Here is a 27,743-nt window from a genome sequence, read left to right on the forward strand (position 1 = left end):
GCAATATTTAACTTTTTGGGCAACCCCAGTGTACATGTTAACAGAAGCTCTTATCCAAAGCGACTTACAATAGGTAGTGCATACATTTTCATACTTTTTCTATACTGGTACCCTGTGGGAATTGAACCCGCCGTGCTCTACCAACTGAGCCCCACGGGACCATAGAAATCTGCGTTATAGCTCTTTCATTCTCATTGAACGTAAGTCTGAGAGGTGGTAGATCCCTGGGTTGTTAATCTCATCGCAATTGTAAGTGTTGTATACTGTAAGTGCATGCAATGGGCCAGTTTCTACCTTTTTGCTATTTTTTTTGCTCTCGGAAATGGTCCATTGTCCATGTACAGTAGATACTTACACTTGATATGATATTCCAGGAAACAGTTGTGTGTGAAAGGTACACAGCAAATTAACTTGTGTACATTTAACTCAGAGACTGTTAAATGTAACACCACTACATACTCGTTTCACAGACTACATACACAACAATAACAATCAATTTGTTTTTTTAAACTCAATGGAGGCTTAAAAAAGAGAGGGGCAACTTCATGCCCAAATACTTGGTTCTGTTGGTTGTTTCCTGTTGGTGTTGGTGAAGGTTAGGTGAAGGTGAGCCACAGCTCCAGAGAGCCAATCCCCAATCTCTGATTGGAGAGACTATTTTTACTGATTGAACAATTAAGGGGGCTTCAGTACCTCCGTTGAGAGTAGAGGGCAATCTGGGCACACACACACACACACACATGCTCCCACACTCTCTCTCACACACACACACACTCATACACACTCACTCGCTCACACACATAGTTGGTCGGTCATTCTGGAGCTTGCCATTCACAGAAACAGACCTCATGGCTTTATGGATAGCCCTATACCTATCCCTCTTCTTGGTAAGTGCACAACACAAACTGTGGATGTTGTCTGTAGAGTGTACATTGTATGTGCAGGTAACCAAGCTGTTGTGATGGTGCCTGTGACTAGGTGGCAGTGCCACCATATCTATGACCAGAGGAGTGTTGGAGGTACGTTTGGTGTGATTGAATTTATCTCAATGTAGCTGTTCCATAGTCTGAGCATCTTAGTGCATACAGACGTCCACACCATGGCGAATGTCATTTGGATTTTGTTCACAAAAATAATATGCTCATTATTGTTGAGGGAACACCCTTGCTTTTGTTATCGTGTCAGAAACACTTGTGGCTGCAGACATGACCTGCGTCATTTCACCGGGCAAATGTAGATTGCACTCTGGCTAGAAGTGTCTGTCTGCAAACAGGGCTGCTCAGCATATGTCTGGTTAAGAGTCTGGTTAAGATTTGTAAGGTACATTTTCTTTAATATCCTTAGTCAGTACATTTGTCACCTGCTCTGATGTTCTCTATCTGTGGTGACTGTTTGTTATATGGGGTAATTACATCAGAGGGTGATTTTCTCAGTGAGTGCTGCCTCACTTACCTAAATAGCATTTTATTATGAATTCACTGCTTTTCTTTGAATTTTGATTTTGCCAACAGATTACCAAACAGGCTAGTGTTGAGTCTGAGCGCACATGTGAGGTCACATTAAATCCGATGGTGGGCCAAAAATGTTACTTTTTATTTTATTGTTTTATTTATTTACTTTATATACTATACTTTGTTTAAGCTTTTTGATGGATTAATCTGTTGCACGTAGGTTGTCGATTGCTGGCATGATCTGGATAACACCGAGTATGACTGTTGGCCATTAGATAGCCCTAATGATTACAACATGATCAACTGTGGAGGTAAGTCCAACCCCATTCATTGTGTGGAATTGACTTAAAGGAGGGAAGGCGGGCTGTTGTTGTAGTGCTAATAAGTTGATGGTCAGAAAGTGCAGAAATATTGCTTTGATGATTTCTGGTGTCAGTGGATTCCTTATCTTGGAGAATACACACAAAGTCCTTCCTCAACAGTGTGTCTCTGTCTGTCTGTCTGTCTGTCTGTCTGTCTGTCTGTCTGTCTGTCTGTCTGTCTGTCTGTCTGTCTGTCTGTCTGTCTGTCTGTCTGTCTGTCTGTCTGTCTGCCTGCCTGCCTGCCTGCCTGCCTGTCTGCCTGTCTTTCTGTCTGTCTGTCTGTCTGGCTGTGTCTGTCTGTCTGTCTGCCTGCCTGCCTGCCTGCCTGCCTGCCTGCCTGCCTGCCTGCCTGCCTGTCTGCCTGCCTGCCTGCCTGCCTGTCTGTCTGTCTGTCTGTCTGTCTGTCTGTCTGTCTGTCTGTCTGTCTGTCTGTCTGTCTGTGTGTGTGTGTCCAGGGCTGGAGATGTCGTGGGTGCTGCGGCCACCGGAGAAAGTGACGGACGGGGAGGAGTTCAATGTCACCTACACCATCACGGCATCAGACGACTTCTACGAGTATGCAGTCAAAAACAAAATATTCCAGTTCAGGTAAGCCAATGTCTATAATTCACTCCCTGCCAAACCTATCTGCCTATCCGTCCGTACATTTGAAATGGATTGAAATGACCACAACATGAGGAAGATTACAAATGTACTGGGAATGGGAATGCAGAGAAAGATACTCAAACATTTACTTTATAGATTGAACCTTACAGTGTACACAGTAGATCTACTGTGCATCCAATCTAGTAGATTGCCATCTACTGTGTACACTGAAAAGTCCAATCTATAATGCAAATGTTTGAGGCATATCTTCGCAATCTAGTGAAAAGATGTAATTTACTCAGTCAACATTTGTGTAAAAAGTTGTTGAGGTAACCAAGTATATCCTATAGGGCCTTTTAAATATATTACCCGTGAATCTCCTGTGTTTTACTTTAGCCTCATATCTGGATGCCTTTAGATACTGTACATAATTGCTGTTTAAACAGAGTGTAAAGATCTATCTGTCTATCTACCCACCACTCTCCAGCAACGCCTCCGAAGCCAAAAGGTTCTGTGACAAGCACGACTGTCCCGCAAATTGGAACAGCGCCAACGAGATCAACTGTTGCATTTACCATGCCAACATTCACTCCTGCCCTCTGGCTCTCATGGTCAGTACTGTCACCCTAAAAATCTGGGTTGTGTTCATTGGGCACTAAACGTAAGAAAACGGACTGAAACAGGGAGAGACTAAATGGACTTGTCTAATAAGAAATGTTCATTTTTGTTTTCAATTTCAGAACGTTTTAAAATGTTTTCTTTTTCATGGCTTAATGAACATGATCCTCGGCTTCCCTGTCTGTATTGGGTCGCTGCCAGTCTGATGAAAGTACACTGAGGGGGAAGACAGATGCAGGCTAGGCTACTTGATAGATGTAAGAGGATTAGATAAGTGTGAGCAATAGTAATATTGTGCCTCCACTTTGGCTTCTGATTGAATGGTATGTATCATATTATAACACCTATCCAGGGGCATAGCTCTCAACATGTGTATGTATGAAGTTGTCGGGAAATAGACAGAAGATACATTTCTGGTCTAACCAAATGGACAATAATGCTATTCTATTATTGTATTCAATACTTTTAGGTCTACTCAAGTGGCCAGGGTGGGGGCTATAGGGGTTGACTTTAAGGAACTTTTTGGGCTAGAGGCATACAAAAAAGATAATGGTAGCAACAGTAGCATTTGGAGTCCCTTCGAATTGCTTTTGTGTGTGAGGAAAAGCTGCCCTATTTTACATGGGCAGCTGAGAGCCTTACAGATACACTGAGGCCTGAGGCCAGCCCATTATCTTGCTGCTGACATTAAAACATTTGATTTGTGTGCAAAGGACCTAAGGGCATCAAGTATGTCTCATCAGAGGCCTGAATGTTTTGTTAGCAGGGATGGTAAAGAATTACAAAATACATTGAAGATCAATGCATCTAAATAAACTACAAAATACTTGTATTTTGAAATGTATTTCATTAAAATACATGTATTTTGCATTTTAAAATAAATAAATACATTTGCAAATAGCCGGCCCGTACAGCAACAACATTCTCAGTAACAGTTACAGAAACCTTTTACTTGCTTTGACTGTGACATGACTGTAAGTCACTCTGGATAAGAATGTCTGCTAAATGTACAGTATGTGTGAAAATAAACATACCATTTACCATGTACCATGTACATTTACATTTAGTTAATTTAACAGACACTCTTTCACACAATAGTGTGACTTCTGATACCAATGTAGTGTGAAGGAGAGCCAAAAAATCGTGATCCAAAATAAAAATGGTATACACAAGTATTTTGAAAATACAAATGACAGCTCTCAAAAGTACCTTGTTACAAAATCCATTGGAGTGTAGTTCAGCCCAGAGTAAAACAAATTTAAAAATTGTCAGAAGTTGTCAAAAAACTGTCAATCTCTGCTTGTTAGCCCTCATTCTCTCTCCCCCACCTACTAATCACTGTTTGTTGAGTACAATGGTATAACATTGCAGAAGATTGAAGGATTTAGATTGGTTTTGATTATGATGCTAACCCAATCATGTCGCCCCCATAGAGGCACGGCGGTATTTGTGGCCCGTGGATCCCTGATGACGGGAAGATTGTGACACACACCGTGTCCAAAGCAGGAAAGATGAGCAAGAAGTTCTGGACATCAAAGGTACCTACCACTGCAAAGTAAATGTAAGGGCTATTCACACAACTGAGCCGAACTGAGCTGAACCAAACCAAGCTGTACTGCTCTGGCCTGGCTAAGCATCCACCATTGTTTTTGGAATTGGGCGGAAAAGGACAATGTGAAAAGAAATATCCAAGCCAGTATGGGCACGATACTGTGTTAAGGGTACTAGTAAACAATAGTGCTCATGTTGTCTTTATGTGCTTTGGGAGCTATCTGACAATTGAGTTTTTAATCACGGTCCCATCCAGGTGGTTCTGATTCATGTAGGAGTGACCTCAGTCATTGCACATATCAAAATTGGACATATGCATGCAGCTCTGGAGTCCAAGGTGCTGGTTGTCAGTGCTCAAGGTCAGTGTGCTGCTAACACCAGTAGTGTATCAATTTGTTATTATGCAAAACTTCTATTGCTACTCAAGGCTCACCCCTGTGGTGAGCATCAAACTGTGTTCTTTATTTGTTGCGGAAAAATACAGACATTAGGATGTTGTTGCTGCACAGAAGTGTTAAACTCTAGCCTGGGTCGTAGTGGTAATCTTTTCTTCTTGGTGCTGAGATTGACACGCTAATGTTATTGATGAGCCAGCTGGTTTCCCAGGTTCCCAGTAGTTATTTCAAGGCACTCTTGTGCCATAATAGTTACATGGGATTTTGTGTGTGAGTGTGCATCTCTGTGTGTGTGTGTGTGTGTGTGTGTGTGTGTGTGTGTGTGTGTGTGTGTGTGTGTGTGTGTGTGTGTGTGTGTGTGTGTGTGTGTGTGTGTGTGTGTGTGTGTGTGTGTGTGTGTGTGTGTGTGTGCGTGTGTGTGTGTGTGTGCATCTGTGTGTATCTCAGTGTGTGGGGATGACGTCTGCGAGCTGGAGGAGAACTGTCTCACGTGCCCGGCGGACTGTGGTGCCTGCCCCATGTCCATCACCATCAAGGTGGCCATCGGACTGCCCGTCACACTCTTCTTCGGTGGCTTCATCTTAACCATGGTGGTGAGGCACCAAACAAAACATATACACCAAACAATACTACTTTTTTTATATTCTCTTGCATCCAGACCAGGCACAAAACAAACTCACTTCAGAGTTTGGCCATGACCAGGCAAATCATTCTCATCCAATGCAGATGTTTTTGATAGATGTCTTCTCTCTTTCTCTATAGTGGTTCCAGTACCAGAAACAGAAGATGTTTTGGGACGAAAGTTGGATTATCAACTATAAAAATATAATGTTTGGTAAGATGAGATGTCATCTGAGATTTATAAAAGAGAAAATAAGTGAAAAAAGCAAACAGGTTAACTCTTTTGCTTGCTTGCTTGCTTATGCAATGCAGTTCAATACATACAGTGGCAAGAAAAAGTATGTGAACCCTTTGGAATTATCTGGACTTCTGCAGAAATTGGTCATAAAATGTAATCTGATCTAGGTCACAACAATAGACAAACACAATCTGCTTAAACTAATAACACACAAACAATTCTATGTTTTCATATCTTTATTGAACACAACATGTAAACATTCACAGAGCAGGGTGGAAAAGTATGTGAACCCTTGGATTTAATAACTGGTTGACCCTCCTTTGGCAGCAATAATCTCAATCAAACATTTTCTGTAGTTGCGGATCAGACCTGTACAACGGTCAGGAGGAATTTTGGACCATTCTTCTTTACAAAACTGTTTCAGTTCAGCAATATTCTTGGGAGGTCTGGTATGGACTGCTTTATTGAGGTCATGCCACAGCATCTCAATCGGGTTGAGGTCAGGACTCTAACTGGGCCACTCCAGAAGGCGTATTTTCTTCTGTTGAAGCAGTGTTTTGGGCCGTTGTCCTGTTGCATCACCCAACTCCTGTTGAGCTTCAATTGCCGGACAGATAGCCTTACATTCTCCTGCAACATGTATTGATAAACTCTTGGGAATTCATTTTTCATTTTTGTGCCTTTTTTTCCCCCACACATAGTGTTGTATGTTTCTTCCAAACAACTCAACTTTAGTTTCACCTGTCCACAGAATATTTTGCCAGTAAAGCTGTGGAACATCCAGGTGCTCTTTTGCGAACTTGAGACGTGCAGCAATGTTTGTTTTTTGGACAGCAGTGGCTTCTTTTGTTGTGTCCTCCCATGAACACCAATCTTGCTTAGTGTTTTACGTGTCGTAGACTCGTCAACAGAGATGTTAACACGTTCCAGAGATTTCTGTAAGTCTTTAGCTGACACTCTAGGATTCTTCTTAACCTCATGAAGTATTCTGCGCTGTGCTCTTGCAGTCATCTTTGCATGACGGCCACTCCTAGGGAGAGTAGCAACAGTGCTGAACTTTCTCAATTTATAGACAATTTGTCTTACCATGGACTGGTGAACATCAAGGCTTTTAGAGAGCCTCCGGCGCTGACAGAGATGGCCGCCTCGCTTCGCGTTCCTAGGAAACTATGCAGTTTTTAGTTTTTTTACGTGTTATTTCTTACATTGGTACCCCAGGTCATCTTAGGTTTCATTACATACAGTCGAGAAGAACTACTGAACATAAGAGCAGCGTCAACTCACCATCAGTACGACCAAGAATATGACTTTCGCGAAGCGGACCCTGTGTTCTGCCTTTCACCCAGGACAACGGAATGGATCCCAGCCAGCGACCACAAAAAACGACTTCGAAAAAGGGGAAAACGAAGTGGTCTTCTGGTCAGACTCCGGAGACGGGCACATCGAGCACCACTCCCTAGCATTCTCCTTGCCAATGTCCAGTCTCTTGGCAACAAGGTTGATGAAATCCGAGCAAGGGTAGCATTCCAGAGGGACATCAGAGACTGTAACGTTCTTTGCTTCACGGAAACATGGCTCACTGGAGAGACGCTATTGGAGGCGGTGCAGCCAGCGGGTTTCTCCACGCATCGCGCCGACAGAAACAAACATCTTTCTGGTAAGAAGAGGGGCGGGGGCGTATGCTTTATGGTTAACGTGATGTGGTGTGGCCAAAACAACATACAGGAACTCAAGTCCTTCTGTTCACCTGATTTAGAATTCCTCACAATCAAATGTAGACCGCATTATCTACCAAGGGAATTCTCTTTGATTATAATCACAGCCGTGTATATTCCCCCCCAAGCAGACACATCGATGGCTCTGAACGAACTTTATTTGACTCTTTGCAAACTGGAATCCATATATCCGGAAGCTGCATTCATTGTAGCTGGGGATTTTAACAAGGCTAATCTGAAAACAAGACTCCCTAAATTTTATCAGCATATCGATTGCGCAACCAGGGCGGGAAAAACCTTGGATCATTGCTATTCCAACATCCGCGACGCATATAAGGCCCTGCCCCGCCCTCCTTTCGGAAAAGCTGACCACGACTCCATTTTGTTGATCCCTGCCTACAGACAGAAACTAAAACAAGAAGCTCCCGCGCTGAGGTCTGTTCAACGCTGGTCCGACCAATCTGATTCCACACTCCAAGACTGCTTCCGTCACGTGGACTGGGATATGTTCCGTATTGTGTCAGACGACAACATTGACGAATACGCTGATTCGGTGAGCGAGTTTGTTAGAACGTGCGTTGAAGATGTCGTTCCCATAGCAACGATTAAAACATTCCCAAACCAGAAACCGTGGATTGATGGCAGCATTCGCGTGAAACTGAAAGCGCGAACCACTGCTTTTAATCAGGGCAAGGTGACTGGAAACATGACCGAATACAAACAGTGTAACTAATCCATCCGCAAGGCAATCAAACAAGCTAAGCGTCAGTATAGAGACAAGGTAGAATCTCAATTCAACGGCTCAGACACAAGAGGTATGTGGCAGGGTCTACAGTCAATCACGGATTACAAAATGAGAACCAGCAACGTCACGGACCAGGATGTCTTGCTCCCAGGCAGACTAAATAACTTTTTTGCCCGCTTTGAGGACAATACAGTGCCACTGACACTGCCCGCAACTAAAACATGCGGACTCTCCTTCACTGCAGCCGACGTGAGGAAAACATTTAAACGTGTCAACCCTCGCAAGGCTGCAGGCCCAGACGACATCCCCAGCCGCGCCCTCAGAGCATGCGCAGACCAGCTGGCTGGTGTGTTTACGGACATATTCAATCAATCCCTATCCCAGTCTGTTGTTCCCACATGCTTCAAGAGGGCCACCATTGTTCCTGTTCCCAAGAAAGCTAAGGTAACTGAGCTAAATGACTACCGCCCCGTAGCACTCACTTCCGTCATCATGAAGTGCTTTGAGAGACTAGTCTAGGACCATATCACCTCCACCCTACCTGACACCCTAGACCCACTCCAATTTGCTTACCGCCCAAATAGGTCCACAGACGATGCAATCTCAACCACACTGCACACTGCCCTAACCCATCTGGACAAGAGGAATACCTATGTGAGAATGCTGTTCATCGACTACAGCTCGGCATTTAACACCATAGTGCCCTCCAAGCTCGTCATCAAGCTCGAGACCCTGGGTCTCGACCCCGCCCTGTGCAACTGGGTACTGGACTTCCTGACGGGCCGCCCCCAGGTGGTGAGGGTAGGCAACAACATCTCCACCCTGCTGATCCTCAACACTGGGGCCCCACAAGGGTGCGTTCTGAGCCCTCTCCTGTACTCCCTGTTCACCCACGACTACGTGGCCACGCACGCCTCCAACTCAATCATCAAGTTTGCGGACGACACAACAGTGGTAGGCTTGATTACCAACAACGACGAGACGGCCTACAGGGAGGAGGTGAGGGCCTGTGGTGTCAGGAAAATAACCTCACACTCAACGTCAACAAAACTAAGGAGATGATTGTGGACTTCAGGAAACAGCAGAGGGAACACCCCCCTATCCACATCGATGGAACAGTAGTGGAGAGGGTAGTAAGTTTTAAGTTCCTCGGCGTACACATCACAGACAAACTGAATTGGTCCACCCACACAGACAGCATCGTGAAGAAGGCGCAGCAGCGCCTCTTCAACCTCAGGAGGCTGAAGAAATTCGGCTTATCACCAAAAGCACTCACAAACTTCTACAGATGCACAATCGAGAGCATCCTGTCGGGCTGTATCACCGCCTGGTACGGCAACTGCTCCGCCCACAACCGTAAGGCTCTCCAGAGGGTAGTGAGGTCTGCACAACGCATCACCCGGGGCAAACTACCTGCCCTCCAGGACACCTACACCACCCGATGTAACAGGAAGGCCATAAAGATCATCAAGGACAGCTACCACCCGAGCCACTGCCTGTTCACCCCGCTATCATCCAGAAGGCGAGGTCAGTACAGGTGCATCAAAGCTGGGACCGAGAGACTGAAAAACAGCTTCTATCTCAAGGCCATCAGATTGTTAAACAGCCACCACTAACATTGAGTGGCTGCTGCCAACACACTGACTCAACTCCAGCCACTTCAATAATGGGAATTGATGGGAAATGATGTAAAATATATCACTAGCCACTTTAAACAATGCTACCTAATATAATGTTCCCTACATTACTCATCTCATATGTATATGTATATACTGTACTCTATATCATCTACTGCATCCTTATGTAATACATGTATCACTAGCCACTTTAACTATGCCACTTTGTTTACATACTCATCTCATATGTATATACTGCACTCAATACCATCTACTGTATCTTGCCTATGCCGCTCTGTACCATCACTCATTCATATATCTTTATGTACATATTCTTTATCCCCTTACACTTGTGTCTATAAGGTAGTAGTTTTGGAATTGTTAGCTAGATTACTTGTTGGTTATTACTGCATTGTCGGAACTAGAAGCACAAGCATTTCGCTACACTCGCACTAACATCTGCTAACCATGTGTATGTGACAAATAAAATTCGATTTGATTTGATTTGAGATACTTTTGTAACCCTTTCCAGCTTTATGCAAGTCAACAATTCTTAATCTTGGGTCTTCTGAGATCTCTTTTGTTCGAGGCATGGTTCACATCAGGCAATGCTTCTTGTGAATTACAAACTCTAATTTTGTGAGTGTTTTTTATAGGGCAGGGCAGCTCTAACCAACATCTCCAATCTCGTCTCAATGTCTGTACTCCAGGTTAGCTGACTCCTGACTCCAATTAGCTTCTGGAGAAGTCATTAGCCTAGGGGTACATACTTTTTCCAACCTACACTGTGAATGTTGAAATTATGTTTTCAATATAGACAAGAAAAATACAATCATTTGTGTGTTATTAAGTTTAAGCACACTGTGTTTGTCTGTTGTTGTGACTTAGATGAAGATCAGATCTATTTTATGACCAATTTATGCAGAAATCCAGATAATTCCAAAGAGTTCACATACTTTTTCTTGCCACTGGTTTTATTGTCCAGGGATGGTAATTTGTAGCATTCACAATTGTAATTTGTAGGATTATTTTTTTGTTTCTTTAACATATCTCGCACAATATAGCAAATTAATTAATGTAAAAGAGCATGTCACGCATCCAAACATGTTTTCTTCAATGCTGCACACAAATTGCCATCCGGGGAATGGAGTCTTTTACATACATTTCTATACCTAATAGTTTCCTTTTTTTGGCATACGCAGGTAAAGTGTGTTACATGGGTTTCTGCAGTACGACCAGTCTCCAGCCGGTGAAGAGTAACTCCAGTGTGAGCCGAACTACAGACGTGACTGTCTGCACTGTGGTCAACACCACCTTTAAACAGAGCTTCATCCAACCTGCCATTTAGTAAGACGTCTTACCTTAACACTGTACTGCATAACACATGTCTAAGGCATGGTATTTATTACACAGTTGAAGGGGGAAAGTACTGCGGCCTGGGACAGCTGTAAAGTGGAGCATGCAGAGATATTCACGGCTATTGATAATAATGTATTTGATTCAGAACTAGTGCACTGCAATGCACTTAAACGGAGTACATGCACTTATCCAATGTGCACCTATCAGTCGTCAACTATATTCTCAGACAATTATTGTATGAGGAACATGTTTATTTTAACACCTGTTGCTTTGCATCTGTCAACGTGTAGTAAGTTTGCTGTTTTTCTTGATAACTAAAAAAAAGTCATTATTTTCTATTGGTTAGTGATGGAAGGACTGTAGCAGTGAAACACATCCAGAATAAACACTTCACCCTCTCCAAAACTATCAGGAGGGAGGTGAAAGAAGTGAGGTGAGTACAACGTGTGTACTCCTAAAACCCCATACACAGACACAATTACCTAGAGTATATATTTTGATTGATCTCATGCAACATTTTCATCACTTACTGAAGATCTGATAAAAGTCACATAGTAGTATCCCATCAGGCAAAAGCATTTTGAATTAAAATCAAATCTGGCGCCAACCCAGACAGGAAGACCACGTCAGCGACTCAACCCACTCAAGTGACGCACCCCTCCTATGGACGGCATGGAAGAGCACCGGAAAGCCAGTGACTCAGCCCCTGTAATAGGGTTAGAGGCAGAGAATCCCAGTGGAGAGAGGGGAACCGGCCATGCAGAGACAGCAAAAGCAGTTAGTTGCTCCAGAGCCTTTCCGTTCACCTTCACACTCCTGGGCCAGACTACACTCAGTCATATGACCTACTGAAGAGATGAGTCTTCAGTAAAGACTTAAAGGTTGAGACTGAGTCTGCGTCTGTCACATGGGTAGGCAGACCATTCCATAAAAATTAGGCTCTATAGGAGAAAGCCCTGCCTCCAGCTGTTTGCTTAGAAATTCTAGGGACAATTATGAGGCCTGCGTCTTGTGACCGTAGCGTAAGTTTAGGTATGTATTGCAGGAGTAGAGACCAGAGAAGGCTCGGCCTCTGACTCCAACTTGCTGCTTAAAGGGGAAAACCGGTTGAAAGTTTCTGTCGGCTGAATGAGTGACACCGGTTGAGCATTCCTACAGCATTTCCCTCCAGAAGCCATGAGAAAGTTGTCTGACCGTGCGAGGGGATTTATACTTCTAACGTTACCATCTGCACTTACTGGTGGCACAGACGCTGTTTCATCCTTTTCTAAACTGAAATTACCCTTACCTAACGATTGCGTCTGAAGCTGGGCTTGCAGCACAGCTATCCTTGCCGTAAGGCGATCATTCTCCTGTATATTATGAGTACAGCGACTGCAATTAGAAGGCATCATGTTAATGTTACTACCTAGCTTCGGCTGTTGGAAGTCCTGACGAACCATGTCCACATAAAACGTCTGGAGTGAAAAGGTTGAATGAAAAAAAGTTGAGTGAGGGAAAAACAAAAAATATAAAAGGTAATTAAAAAGTACAAAACGTGAAGTTGTCAGGTAGCAAAGTAAGTTTGGCAACAAAACGCACAGCAGCACGTAAACACATAATCCTATGTAGACCTTTCCTGCAGTCAATGACCAAAAGCGCCCTCTTTGGCTCCATTTGTGGATGGTTATTAATATTTTTCATAAGGAATAAAGACTGATGAAAATCCGGTGTTTTCATGTCAATCCCGTTTCTATGTCAACATTCTCTTAACATCACAATTCAATGTTGAACGTACAGTTTTTGTCTAATTTCAACCTAGATTTCAACAACATATCAACGGCAGGGTGATTTCAAGGTTTGGTTTATTTCAAATAAATTCACCTTCGTTGACAACTCAACGTCAACTAAAATTGGATGTTGATTTGTTGTTGACGTCCGGTCTGATTGGATATGACACATTTGCACCACTAGTTCATTTCTAGATATGGCATTGCTTTTCCTTAGGGAACTGGATCACCCAAATCTCTCCAAGTTTATTGGTGGTTCCATTGAGGTCCCCTACGTCAGTATCATCACTGAGTACTGCCCCAAAGGAAGCCTGGCTGATGTCCTCCTGAATGAGGATGTGCCAATCAACTGGGGGTTCAGGTGAATGTCAAGACATCAGCTTTTTCTACCATCTGTCTGAAGAGAGAATACTGCACTGTGTAGGGCGGTTTCCTGGACATTAACCTAGTCCTGCACTAAATGCATTTCCATTAAACATGCTTCTTAGTCTAGAACTAGGCTCAATATGTGTCGGGACCGTGAAGTAATATAACTATTTTTTTTGTGTGTTCTTCATTTATGTTCTTTGTGTTCTTAATTTATGCTGGCACACAGGTTGTCCTTTGCTACTGACATAGCCCGTGGAATGGCTTATCTCCACCAACACAAGATGTTTCATGGCAGACTTCACTCAAGGAATTGCGTCATTGACGACCGCTGGGTTTGCAAAATCTCAGGTGATACAATTAAGACTTCCCTCTGTAGGAGTGTGTAGGCAGGCACCATATCTCAACATGCTTCTACTGTTGTGTCCTTGAGCAAGGCACTTAACCCCTAACCTGCTCCAGAGGAACTCCTCTGCAGCTGACACTATGTTGTTTCAAGCCTCTCGTGTGAGTATATACAATTGAAGTCGGAAGTTTACATACACTTAGGTTGGAGTCATTAAAACTTGTTTTTCAACCACTCCACAAATTTCTTGTTGACAAACTATAGTTTTGGCAAGTCGGTTAGGACATCTACTTTGTGCATGACACAAGTAATTTTCCCAACAATTGTTTACAGACAGATTACTTCACTTATAATACACTGTATAACAATTCCAGTGGGTCAGAAGTTTACATACACTAAGTTGACTGTGCCTTTAAACAGCTTGGAAAATTCCAGAAAATAGGCTAATTGACATCATTTGAGTCAACTGGAGGTGTACCTGTGGATGTATTTCAAGGCCTGCCTTCAAACTTAGTGCCTGGAAAAATCAAAAGAAATCAGCCAAGACCTCAGAATAAAATTGTAGTCTGGTTTATCCTTGGGAGCAATTTCCAAATGCCTGAAGGTACCATGTTCATCTGTACAAACAATAGTATGCAAGTATAAACACCATGAGACCACACAGGCATCATACCACTCAGGAAGGAGACGCGTTCTGTCTCCTAGAGATGAACGCACTTTGGTGCGAAAAGTGAAAATCAATCCCAGAAACACAGCAAAGGACCTTGTGAAGATGCTGGAGGAAACAGGTAAAAAAAAGTATCTGTATCAACAGTAAAACGAGTCCTATATCGACATAACCTGAAAGGCCGCTCAGCAAGGAAGAAGCCACTTCTCCAAAACCGCCATAAAAAAGCCAGACTACGGTTTGCAACTGCACATGGGGACAAAGATCATACTTTTTGGAGAAATGTCTGGTCTCAGGTCTGATGAAACAAAAATAGAACTGTTTGGCCATAATGACCATGGTTATGTTTTGAGGAAAAAGGGGGAGGCTTGCAAGCCAAAGAAGAACATCCCAACCGTGAAACACGGGAGTGGCAGCATCATGTTGTGGGGCTGCTTTGTTGCAGGAGGGACTGGTGAACTTCACAAAATAGATGGCATCATGAGAGAGCAAAATTATGTGGATATATTGAAGCAACATCTCAAGACATCAGTCAGGAAGTTAAAGCTTGGTCTCAAATAGGTCTTCCAAATGGACAATGACCACAAGCATACTTCCAAAGTTGTGACAAAATGGCTTAAGGACAACAAAGTCAAGGTATTGGAGTGGCCATCACAAAGCCCTGACCTCAGTCCTATAGAAAATGTGTTGGCAGAACTGAAAAAGCATGTGCGAGCAAGGAGGCTACAAACCTGACTCAGTTACACCAGCCCTGTTGTAAGGGCATTTGTCTGTAGGAGGAAGAGAAGCGGACCAAAGCGCAGCGTGGTGGTTATTCATGTTTTAATAAATCACTACACATGAACAAACTAACAAAAAACAAGAAATGTGAAAACGCAAAACAGTCCTATCCTGTGACAACAAACACAGTGACAGGAACAATCACCCACCAACACACAGTGAAACCCAGGCTACCTAAGTATGATTCTCAATCAGAGACAACTAATGACACCTGCCTCTGATTGAGAACCATACTAGGCCGAAAACATAGAAATGCCCCAAAACACAGAAAAACAAACATAGACTGCCCACCCAACTCACGCCCTGACCATACTAAATAAATACAAAACAACAGAAATAGAGGTCAGAACGTGACAGTACCCCCCCCCAAAGGTGCGGACTCCGGCCGCAAAACCTTGACCTATAGGGGAGGGTCTGGGTGGGCGTCTGTCCGCGGTGGCGGCTCTGGCGCGGGACGCGGACCCCACTTCACCATTGTCTTAGTCCGCCTTATTGTCCGCCTCCCTGGCTTACTCACCATGGCCACCCCTCTCAATGACCCCACTGGACAGAGGGGCTGCTCGGGACAGAGGGGCAGCTCGGGACAGAGGTGAAGCAGCTGCTCGGGACAGAGGGACAACTGCTCGGGACAGAGGGACAACTGCTCGGGACAGAGGGGCGATAGCAGCTCGGGACAGAGGGGCGATAGCTGCTCGGGACAGAGGGGCGATAGCTGCTCGGGACAGAGGGGCGATAGCTGCTCGGGACAGAGGGGCGATAGCTGCTCGGGACAGAGGGGCGATAGCTGCTCGGGACAGAGGGGCGGCAGCTGCTCGGGACAGAGGGGCAGCTGCTCGGGACAGAGGGGCAGCTGCTCGGGACAGAGGGGCGGCAGCAGCTTGGGACAGAGGGGCGACAGCTGCTCTGGACAGAGGGGCAGCTGCTCGGGCGGCCCCTGGCTGACTGACGGCACTGGCGGCCCCTGACTTACTGGCGGCCCCTGGCTGACTGGCGGCACTGGCGGCCCCTAGCTTACTGGCGGCCCCTGGCTTACTGGCGGCACTGGCGGCCCCTGGCTGACTGGCGGCACTGGCGGCCCCTGGCTGACTGGCGGCACTGGCGGCCCCTGGCTGACGGGCGGCACTGGCGGCCCCTGGCTGACGGGCGGCACTGGCGGCTCCTGGCTGACGGGCGGCATTGGCGGCTCCTGGCAGACGGGCGGCACTGGCGGCGCTGGGCAGACGGGCGGCACTGGCGGCGCTGGGCAGACGGGCGGCACTGGCGGCGCTGGGCAGACGGGCGGCACTGGCGGCGCTGGGCAGACGGGCGGCACTGGCGGCGCTGGGCAGACGGGCGGCACTGGCGGCGTTGGGCAGACGGGCGGCGCTGGCGGCGCTGGGCAGACGGGCGGCGCTGGCGGCGCTGGGCAGACGGGCGGCGCTGGCGGCGCTGGGCAGACGGGCGGCGCTGGCGGCGCTGGGCAGACGGGAAGCTCAGATGGCGCTGGGCAGACGGGAAGCTCAGATGGCGCTGGGCAGACGGGAAGCTCCGATGGCGCCGGACAGGTGGGAGGCTCCGGCAGTGCTGGACAGGCGAGGCGCACTGTAGGCCTGATGCGTGGTGCTGGCACTGGTGGTACTGGGCCGAGGACACGCACAGGAAGCCTTGTGCGGGGAGCTACTACCGGAGGGCTGGGGTGTGGAGGTGGTGACGGATAGACCGGGCCGTGAAGGCGTACTGGAGATCTTGAGAGCAGGGCTGGCACTAACCGCCCTGGCTGGATCTTCACCCTAGCCCGGCAGATGTGGGGAGCTGGGATGTAGCGCACCGGGCTAAGCACGCGTACTGGGGACACCGTGCGCACAACTGCATAACACGGTGCCTGACCAGCACCACGCCCGCCACAGTTAGCACTGCTAGGAGCACTGTAGTGCTGAGATGGCACAGGACGTGCAAGGCTAGGGAGATGCACAGGAGGCCTGGTGCGTGAGGCTGGCACAGTCTTCACCAGACCCCTCGCACGCACCTCAGGATGAGTATGGAGAGCTGACCCCGGTGCCATTAAATCCCTGACACGCTCCGTCGGGCGAATGTCGTGCCTCATGCACCAAACCAGCAAGTCCCTCATATCACTCTCCTCCAATTTCCCCATTAACTCCTTCACAGTCTCTGCTTCGCTCACCTCCAACACCAGCTCTGGTTCTGAGCTCCTCCTTGGCTCCTCACGATAAACGGGGAGAGTTGGCTCAGGTCTGACTCCTGACTCTGCCACACTCCCCCTGTGCCCCCCCCCAAGAAATTTTTGGGGGTGACTCTCGGGCTTCCATCCGCTCTGCCGTGCTAGTTCCTCATAATGCCGCCTCTCTGCTTTTGCTGCCTCCAGCTCGGCCTTGGGGCGGCAATATTCTCCTGGCTTTGCCCAGGGTCCTTTCCCGTCTAGAATCTCCTCCCAAGTCCATCTCTCCAAGTAGTGCAGCCTCTCCCACTGCTGATTTTGCTGCTGCTGCTGTTGCTCCTCCTGCTGCTGCTTTTGCTGCTGCTGCTGTTGCTCCTGCTGCACCAGTCGCTTCTCCTGCTGCTGCTGTTGCTGCCGCCTCTGTTTACCACGCCGCTTGGTCCTTGGTAGGTGGGTGATTCTGTAAGGGCATTCGTCTGTAGGAGGAAGAGAAGCGGACCAAAGCGCAGCGTGGTGGTTATTCATGTTTTAATAAATCACTACACATGAACAAACTAACAAAAAACAAGAAATGTGAAAACGCAAAACAGTCCTATCCTGTGACAACAAACACAGTGACAGGAACAATCACCCACCAACACACAGTGAAACCCAGGCTACCTAAGTATGATTCTCAATCAGAGACAACTAATGACACCTGCCTCTGATTGAGAACCATACTAGGCCGAAAACATAGAAATGCCCCAAAACACAGAAAAACAAACATAGACTGCCCACCCAACTCACGCCCTGACCATACTAAATAAATACAAAACAACAGAAATAGAGGTCAGAACGTGACACCTGTCAGGAGGAATTGGGCAAAATTCACCCAACTTATTGTGAGAAGCTTGAGAAAGGCTACCCGAAATGTTTGACCCAAGTTAAACAATTTAAAGGCAATGCTACCAAATACTAATTGAGTGTATGTAAACTTCTGACCCACTGGGAATGTGATGAAAGAAAGAAATGCTGAAATAAATCATTTTCTCTACTATTATTCTGACATTTCACATTCTTAAAATAAAGTGGTGATCCTAACTGACCTAAGACAACGAATTATTACTAGGATTAATTGTCAGGAATTGTGAAAAACTGAGTTCAAATTCATTTGGCTAAGGTGTATATAAACTTCAGAGATTTGGAACAACATAAGAAAGAAAAGGCAACATTTATTTCACAAAGGACAATTAAAATGTTATTGTATTGTAGCATATTATGTTTGGTTTATATTAGTGAGTACACAGGACCAGTAAAAAAGCAAAAGAAAACATTTGAAAATTGAATTTATCCTGTGTTGTTCCAGACTATGGCCTGACAGCCTACAGAAAGGATGACTTTGAGGTAGTCAGTAATGGGTTCCACTGTGAGGATACCTACCGTATATACTATGCCCCTGAGGTCCTCCTGGGAAGCAGCTCTAATGTCACTCCGGCTGCTGACATTTACAGGTACTGTAGCCCAACTGCGACAGCTATTATATAGTTGCACCATGGGGATAACCATGTTTGGGACTAATTCCATTTCAATTCAGTCAGTTGAAAAGTAATGCGGGAAATTCAAATTTGACTTCGTGAATTTACAGTTGAAATGGAATTAAGCCCGACCCTGGTGATAACAATTGTATTTACTGTATGTAATATTATTATGCTGGTATGGTAATGACTTAAATACTAGACCATGGACATGTTGTTTAAATCAGCACAACAGTACCTGCAAGTTTTTCATCCAAAGTGATTTACTATATGTCAGTAGTTTTATGCTATGCTAAATTGAGTCAGACATGTAGGCTATAAAAGAGCATGCATGAAAAATCTGGGATATGGTGATACCATCTGTATGATCTGGTGTTATTAGATGTGTTCAATGGTTTCTGTCTTCTCCTCCCCAGCTACTCTATCATCTTAGTTGAGATTGCCACTCGCTCTGACCTCCTTTCAGTAAGTATGATACAAAGATAATACTAATGATAATGACCTTTGACCAGGCACGCTTAGGTTTTTGTTTAACATTTTTTTCTACGAACACCTCTCCGACAGGACCAAACAGAGGGCGTGAAGTTGGATATCATGTGGCGTCCTTCCCTGCCTGAACTGAAAGCTGGGAAAGCGGATACTGATTGTCCTGACCGGGGAGATTACTGTGAGGTCTGTGACAAAATCCACTGACATTTGCCGTGGCTTATTATTTAATATACTTTGTCCAATGATTCAGATCTATTCATTTAAGCACTTTAAGGAGAATTTTACACCCAAATATTTTTTTACCTTTGTTCATGTTATGTATGTCACCATTCAAGTTTTGTAAAGTAAAATCCTTTAGTTGTACTGTAAATGTGCCAAAGATGCTATTTTTTTTTTTTGTATCTCTACTCTAATACTTCAACAGCTGATCAAGAAGTGCTGGTCTCAAAATGTCACATTGAGGCCAACTTTTGAGCAGGTGAAGAAGATGCTGGATAAAATGAACCCACACAAAGTCAGCCCTGTGGACATGATGATGAATCTGGTAATGCTATGATATAACATTTGGCCACTTAAAGGATGAGTAAGTTATTTCAGTAGCTAACAAATTCATTACTTACCAACAGCTGCAAATCTCAATAAAACTACATATTGATTTGAAGTTCACTTTCCTTACTTTTTCTTAATACACAGTCCTTAATCTAGCAAACAAGTTTTGTGGGTCAGAGTGCAGTATTTATTTAGTTTCATAGCACAAACACTTGCTAGCAAGTTTCTCACACTGGCTTTAGCCGGGGCCTCCCTGGAGATGCATCCAGGTACAGACCCGAAGCAGCTTGCTTTCCTAACTTCCTTTCCTTTTCATTTCCTGGCCATGGTTAATCCCTACCACATACTGTACATGTGAACTCCTTTTCTTTCTAGATTGCCCTTTTCTCCTTCACTATAATGGGGGATCCTGTTTTCTGCAAACAATGCTTGAAGTACCCCGGTCCGCCTTGAAATTCGTGGATTGAATGAGGGGGGCAGTCATTCTCCCCTGGTTCTCCCCTGGTTTAGCGTAACAGCTAAAATGGCTTTGAAAAATACGATTTCAGCTAATCGGGAGAAGTAGGCCTATCTAAGAAAATAACTACATTAGGCATTCACTAATCATAAATCATTTTTAAGTGATAATGCCCTCTAAGCCGGTGTTTGGAGGATATATTGGCATGGGCAATGTTAGGCCTGAGACGAAGTCGAGGTCAAACCGTGCCAATATATCCTCCAAACACGGGCTTCGAGGGCATTATCACTTTTTTACAACGGGTTACCAACATATTCAAATAATGATTGACATATTTTCATTAAAAACGTTATTTTGATTAATTTATTCATATTATTTCATCCTTCCACCAGATATAGTCCAGACACAATTCTAGTGTTGCTACCCAAGCCGGCTGGTGTTGTTCAGTATCTATGGACCCAGTCGTTCATTCTAAATGTTCCATTTTCATACTGGCTAGCAATGTTCTTATCCCTTGCTTGCTAGCTGGCCAACTATGGCTAAAAAGTACAGCCAGAATAACAGAAAAGTAGCTTAATTTGCATTTGTTTAACTGTTTTCTAGTGACATTTAATTGGATACATACATAACAATAAGCTAATGAGGCGCGATTTCACCTGGCATAGAAAATGTGCTCACTCGTCAGGACACTTGTTCAGAGGAGTTAGCCAACACCACAGCTAACACAATCACTTCAAATTGACGCTGGAAAGACTGCAAACTACAGTTGCTGCAGTTCATTTCGTTTGACCTTTTTTCAAATTACGTTTCTTTGTATATATCCATAAAAATGATGCCAGCTGATTAAAGATTTAGACTTACTGAGAAACGCTGTCTATCTGTTTGTTTCGTCCCGACTCGTTCATTGCAATGGGACAGCTGGAGATCGAATTTGATTATTGAAACAATGTTGCAAATGTTGGAGACAGCAAGGTTTATACAAATCTCCACTGTTGAAACTAAATGTTAGTCTAAAAGAAATGTAGATAATGTCTAGATGCTTTTTATAGTGGAGATCAAGTTTATAACTGGCCTAGCTGGGATGATGAGAGTGGATTGCGCAGTCAGATGGAACAAAGTAAACGGGCATTTTAACATCATAGATTTAGCCGGTAGCAACTTGTGGAATAGACACTGTCTGGAATGCGATTTTAACCAGCATTCAGGATTGGACCCACCCGTTTTATTAACATATAACAGAAACGTTGGTACATTTGTGGACAAAATTCTAATTTATGGCTCTAGTCAATCTGCATTGCTGAAGCGTTACTGAATGTGTGATAGAAATGTAAAAGTAATTTCCGATTGAGCCGACTTATGCAGCATTTACCGTGAATGCAGTCTCCGTTAACGTGGAAACATTTCCTTTAAATTTATATCACGCTGTAAAGCTGACCTTCCTCCATACAGATTGAATAGAGCCCTTACTGAAGCTTTAAATCAAAATGTTACATATTTGGAGAAAGAAAATCAGCAGACTGATTATTATGTTTATCACAATACATGTCATGAATATCACAAATCTGTAATATAAAATAATTTGGACTTTAGATCAAAATGGAGATCTGTTGTGTATGGATCTCTGGAACTGCTTTCATAATTAGCAACATACAGTATATTTTCTTATATGTACACTGCATAACATGATGTCTGTTACAATTCTAGATGGAAAAGTACAGTAAGCATTTAGAGGCCATTGTAGCTGAGAGAACACAGGATCTTCTCCAAGAGAAACAAAAGACAGACTGTTTGCTATACAGTAAGTACATGAAACCACAAATGGTCCACGATATGGCTTCTTACACTATATATACAAAAGTATGTGGACACCCATTTAAATTAGTGTATTCTGCTATTTTAGACACACCTGTTGCTAAAGGGTGTATAGAATTGAGCATACTCCATAGACAAACAATGACAGTAGAATGGCCTTACTGAAGAGCTCAGAGATTTTCAACGTGGCACCGTCATAGGATGCTACCTTTCCAACAAGTCAGTTGGTCAAATTTCTGCCCTGCTAGAGCTGCCCCGGTCAACTTTAAGTGCTGGTATTGTGAAGTAGAAACTTCTAGGACAAACAACAGCTCAGACTCAAAGTGGTAGGCCACACAATCTCACAGAATGTGACCGCTTTAGGGCTAAAGTGCGTATCGCGTAAAAATCGTCTGTCCTCAGTTGCAACACTCACCACCGAGTACCAAACTGCCTCTGGATGCAACTACAGCACCACACACAAGCTTAAGATCACCATGCACAATGCCAAGCATCAGCTGGAGTGGTGTAAAGTTCACCGCCATTGGACTCTAGAGCAGAGGAAACCCGTTCTCTGAAGTGATGAATCACGCTTCACCATCTGGCAGTCTGACAAACGAATCTGGGTTTGGCGGATGGCAAGGGGAACGCTACCTGCCCCAATGCATAGTGCCAACTGTAAAGTCTGGTGGATGAGGAATATTGGTCTGGGTCTGTTTTCATGGTTCGGGCTAGTATGACAATATACAAAGCGAGGTCCATACAGAAATGGTTTGTCGAGATCGGTGTGGAAGAAATGGTCTGCTCTGCACAGTCCTGACTTCAACCCCATCAAACACCTTTGGGATGAATTGGAACACCGACTGCGAGACAGACCTAATCGCCCAACATCAGTGCCTGACCTCACTAATGCTCGGGGCTGAATGGAAGCTAATCCCCACAGCAATGTTCCAACATCTAGTGGAAAGCCTTCCCAGAAGAGTGGAGTCTTTTATAGCGCAAAAGCGAACCAACTCCATGTTAATGCCCATGATTTTGTAATGAGATGTTTGACGAGCAGGCGTCCACATACTTTTGGTCATTTAGTGTGGTGTTGCCTCCACTGTCATCTAGTGGTAAAGAAGTAGAAGGTACCACAATGACAACATAAATGCTCCCAAAATACATTTGGATGTTGCTTTTTTTTAACGTTTTGAAGAGAAAGAGTTATTTGAATACAAAGCCATTGGTTACACCAATGACCAGCATATCTACATTCAACAAAATTCCTGAATGAAACAGTTTGAAAGGCAGGAAAATATTTTGAATCTTAAGTTACTTCTTGTCTCCAGGTATGTTACCAAAGCCGGTGGCCGATGACCTTCGTCAGGGTCGCACAGCAGAGGCTCAGAGCTACTCCAATGCCACAGTCTACTTCAGGCAGGTGTCATTTGTAGGGCCAAGAGTTTTTCCTAATCAGGTCACGTGATCTGGAAAATCTCTTGGATCTAGTCATAAGAGAGTGCAGTATTGTGGTACATCCACATTAGTTTATGTATTGTGTCCTATGGAGGTGTTGAATTCGGTTTTTATTTAAACATTAAGAAAGTTCTATGCAGATTCCCTCCCAGCTGCCACTGTCTACCTTTTCAAGTTAAAGATTTAGAGATGAGTAACATTTCTTTCTCCTTGTTGGCAGTGACATTGTGGGTTTCACAGAGCTCTCTGGCTCAAGCACTCCTCACCAGGTGGTGGACTTTCTAAATCAGCTCTACACCACGTTTGATGACATCATTGATAATTATGATGTCTACAAGGTGGAGACTATAGGAGACGCTTGTAAGTATGATGGCAAAGAATCTGTCACTGCTTCGATCCATCTGTTTGTGACTGCCTGTCTGTCTCCATCAATCTGTCCATACTTCTGTCTGTTAGTTAGTTAGTCTGTCCACCCATTCATGTGTGTGTGTTTGGGCATTGTTATCAAGATTGATCTAAATGTGTCTGCCCCTCCAGACATGGTGGTCTCTGGTGTTCCCAATGAGAATGGCATAAACCATGCGGGGGAGATCGCCAGCATGGCTCTGGGTCTGGTCAATGTTTGCCATGCCTTTAAAATCCCACACAAACCCACCACGCAGTTGAGGATACGAGCTGGCATACACTCAGGTAAACAAGTCCAACTGGGCTATGTTCATTAGGGCACACGGTTGTGCCTACTGAATACAAACCTTGTGATGTCTCACTGTTTGAGTGGAATAATTGTAATAATTGGTAATAATGGTCAAAATATCTAACTCAATTGCATCTGGTCTGCCCTTGTTGAAATGTTAGGCAGTTTTGCTAACAGAATGTACATTTATTTTGTGCTATGTATTCAATCTGAAATAAAAAAATGTGTGTTTTCCCATGTTTAAATCCTACTTGTATTTGTGAGAGGTATTTTCATGTTGAAAGCACCGAGCTGTCTGTTTGAACTACTGGCACAAAGCTCGGACACCAATGCATACCCCACGAGAGGTCTCTTCACAGTCCCCAAGTCCAGAACAGACTATGGGAGGCGCACAGTACTACATAGAGCCATAACTACATGGAACTCTATTCCACATCAAGTAACTCATGCAAGCAGTAAAATAATATTTGAAAAAAAACAGATAAAAATACAACATACGCACTATTCCACATCAAGTAACTCATGCAAGCAGTAAAATAATATTTGAAAAAAACAGATAAAAATACAACATACGCACTATACACACATGTGCACATTAATTTTGTGTTATAGATATGTGGTAGTAGAGTAGGGGCCTGAGGGCACACGGTTAATATGATGTGAAATCTGTTATGAATGTATTGTAATGTTTTTTGCCTTGGCAGCAGCTAATGGGGATCCATAATAAATCAAATACAAATACATCCCCACAGGACCCGTAGTTGCTGGTGTCGTGGGAACCAAAATGCCACGGTATTGCCTATTCGGTGATACAGTGAACACAGCATCGCGGATGGAATCAACAAGCGAAGGTACTCAAAGATCAAATACAACCCTTGAGTATATAAATTTAAACTCTGTGAGAGTGCAGTTTGTAGGCCAAAGTAACAGTGAAATATTCAGATTCTTTATCTGATTCAGGGTCTTTAACAGGCCAACTGACTCTACAGACCACTCAGCCTGGCTAAGGTTGAGCATATTGTTCATGGGCTGGGTGGCAGCTGAGGTTGCCATTGGTGGGGCACCGATTTAGCCCCTCTGCCTTTATGCCAAGCTGAATTTTCTCTGTCTGTGCTCTTCAGCACCATGCAGATGGGTTACATCACGAGAGAGAGCCGTTCTCCTCACTGAGCTCTTATAATCCTCGGAACCAAGCAAAAAAAGACAATGAGGGTAGAAAACAGTGACCCTCGTGCGGCAGTGATTTTAAAACGTGAAACAGTGGCTTTTAGGCTACTACATGAAAATATATTATTTCTCATGTGATAGGGCAGGATGCACAGCATTACTTTTGTAGTACTGAATTACTTGTTGTACAATGTTACTTTTCTAACACTGTATTTGCCTTTTGTAGATTGTCATTTATAATCCAGCTAGTATAAAACAATGTGTGATTCTGTCCATAGCTATGAAGATCCAGGTCAGTGGAGCCACTGCTGACCTGCTAAACACACTGGGAGGTTACACTCTGATCTGCCGAGGATCACTAAACGTGAAGGTAAGATAATCAGCCATTTCCCACTCAGTAGTATCGATAAGGATACAGTTGCCAAGGGTTAATGAGGAGAAAATCTAGCCTAGTCCCAGATCTGTTTGTGCTGTCTTGTCAACTCCTGGTCATTGTCTTTGCCAAAAAAATATGTTTTTGACAACTCCTATGGTCGTTGTTTGGGAAAGACAGTGGCCATATGCAAGACGGCCTATGAAATACAAACTGTATCCAACAATAGTGTTGTCATATCACCTTCTCACACTACTAGTTTGACCTAATTTAAGACTTCTCCTAATTAGCAAATTTACAATATAGTATTATCTGTCTGTTCTGTGAACTGCTACTGTCGGTTAAAAAAAAGTGATGTGCTAAGAGTGTGCTATGTTAAGGAAATTTTTTGACTTGGCCATGGTGGTTGCTGTAGAAATCTTGCCAAAAACAAAAATGTATTATATTCACCCCCTCCGTCTCATGGGCTGGTATTCATGCAGTCACGAAGACCTTTGATTTGAAGGGAGGGAGGGAGTTAGTAGAGGGTGGACAGAGAGGGGGGGTGGGGGGCAAGTGTATCCCATGGGATGGGGCCCAACGTTCATACTCATTGAAAGACTGCATGTCTCCATTAGGGAGCGGCCTCAGCTGCTTTGTGCTTGTCCCTTACTAACCCTAATGGCCCTCATTTAGTATTTACAAGGACACACACATGCTCCCCAAATACAGCCCCTTTCTCAGGAGAGAGAAAAAGCAAAACAACAGTCATTGGTCTTGATAGGCTGTCAGACATGTCAGACATACAGTATGCTGCTTTTGGATGGTGTATGACCTACAAGTTTAGCCTCCATTTCTTTGTATCAACGATACTGCTCTTTGTTTGTAAAGGGAAAAGGTGAAATGACGACTTGGTGGCTGGAAGCAAAGAAAGAAGAATCCTCTGACCCACTCCTCAGATCCACCGAGTTCAGAGGAGTCCCTGTGCCAGTTAGCAACTAGCCAACTACTAGCCTTCATAGTCTCTGTCTGCATAATGTATGGACCACAGTTTGTGTTTAACAGCTGTATTGTGCAATTTATGTCAAATATATTTCTATACTGCCCGAGAATCTTGGAGCTGTATTGTGAGTTTGTACAGTGATTTTATGTTCTGGCAGTTATTGTATTTATTCATATCCATATGGTGGATATATACTTGATATGTGCACTCATATTATATATTGTAATGGAGATGGATGGGGGAGAGGGAATAAGCACAAAATTAGATTAGCCAGTGTGGAATTCAAACCACAAGTCACATGATTTTTTCTTGCGTCTCTAACATTGCCGCCAACAAGTCGAATGACCACCAGAATCACACCCCAAATGCCATAGGATATCTGGAAAATAATCCATTGCAGAGAGGTAGTCTAATTGTCCACATAGTCCAATATGATGAATTGAAATGCACAGTATTGTAGCATATAATATATTCTGATATTATCTTTACCTGATTTGATTCCATGTGTAAAATACTGTAAGCACGTTATTGTTCTGTATTGCTATGTAGCGCCTTTTGTTGGTAGGGAGGTTGTGTTTTCTGCTGCATTTCCCACACACCTCATTGCTACCAAAATAAGAATTAAACTGTGATCCTTCTGAGTTTCTTCACTTCTTTATAACATGTTTCTCATCTGGTGCAACACAAATAATACATAATTTGGCATTATAAACTGGGTGGTTCGAGCCCTGAATGCTGATTGGCTGACAGCTGTGGTACATCAGATCGTATACCACAGGTATGACAAAACATTTATTTTTACTGCTCTAATTACGTTGGTAACCAGTTTATAATAGCAAAAAGGCACCTCGGGGGTTGGGGTATATGGCCAATATACCAGGGCTAAGGGCTGTATCTAAGAACAACCCTTAGCCGTGGTATATTAGCCAT

General features: G+C 44.1%; 1 protein-coding gene across 2 annotated transcripts; it reads left to right on the forward strand.

Annotated features, from left to right (window-relative positions):
* The first annotated feature begins 665 nt into the window (after positions 1 to 665).
* LOC110521960 (atrial natriuretic peptide receptor 2) lies at positions 666 to 27,449 on the forward strand. Of its 2 annotated transcripts, XM_036975477.2 has the most exons (23): positions 685 to 887; positions 1,672 to 1,762; positions 2,269 to 2,401; positions 2,886 to 3,009; positions 4,450 to 4,554; positions 4,824 to 4,926; positions 5,410 to 5,555; positions 5,725 to 5,797; positions 11,100 to 11,244; positions 11,603 to 11,689; positions 13,243 to 13,386; positions 13,621 to 13,742; positions 18,685 to 18,829; positions 19,270 to 19,318; positions 19,418 to 19,525; positions 19,767 to 19,886; positions 22,053 to 22,146; positions 23,471 to 23,558; positions 23,818 to 23,957; positions 24,135 to 24,287; positions 25,044 to 25,142; positions 25,737 to 25,828; positions 26,702 to 27,449. In XM_036975477.2, exons 1-23 carry the CDS (start codon positions 741 to 743, stop codon positions 26,810 to 26,812), a joined length of 2,619 nt encoding a protein of 872 aa, XP_036831372.1. In that variant the 5' UTR covers positions 685 to 740; the 3' UTR covers positions 26,813 to 27,449. The 2 variants fall into 2 exon arrangements, with proteins under 2 accessions (XP_090088372.1, XP_036831372.1); XM_090232246.1 differs by lacking the exons at positions 23,818 to 23,957; positions 24,135 to 24,287; positions 25,044 to 25,142; positions 25,737 to 25,828; positions 26,702 to 27,449 and adding an exon at positions 1,512 to 1,571 and having other exon boundaries at positions 666 to 887; positions 23,471 to 23,736.
* Positions 27,450 to 27,743: the final 294 nt, after the last annotated feature.

Source organism: Oncorhynchus mykiss, chromosome 4, assembly GCF_057628025.1.
Source record: "Oncorhynchus mykiss isolate SJ-2025 chromosome 4, ASM5762802v1, whole genome shotgun sequence".
NCBI lineage: Eukaryota > Metazoa > Chordata > Actinopteri > Salmoniformes > Salmonidae > Oncorhynchus > Oncorhynchus mykiss.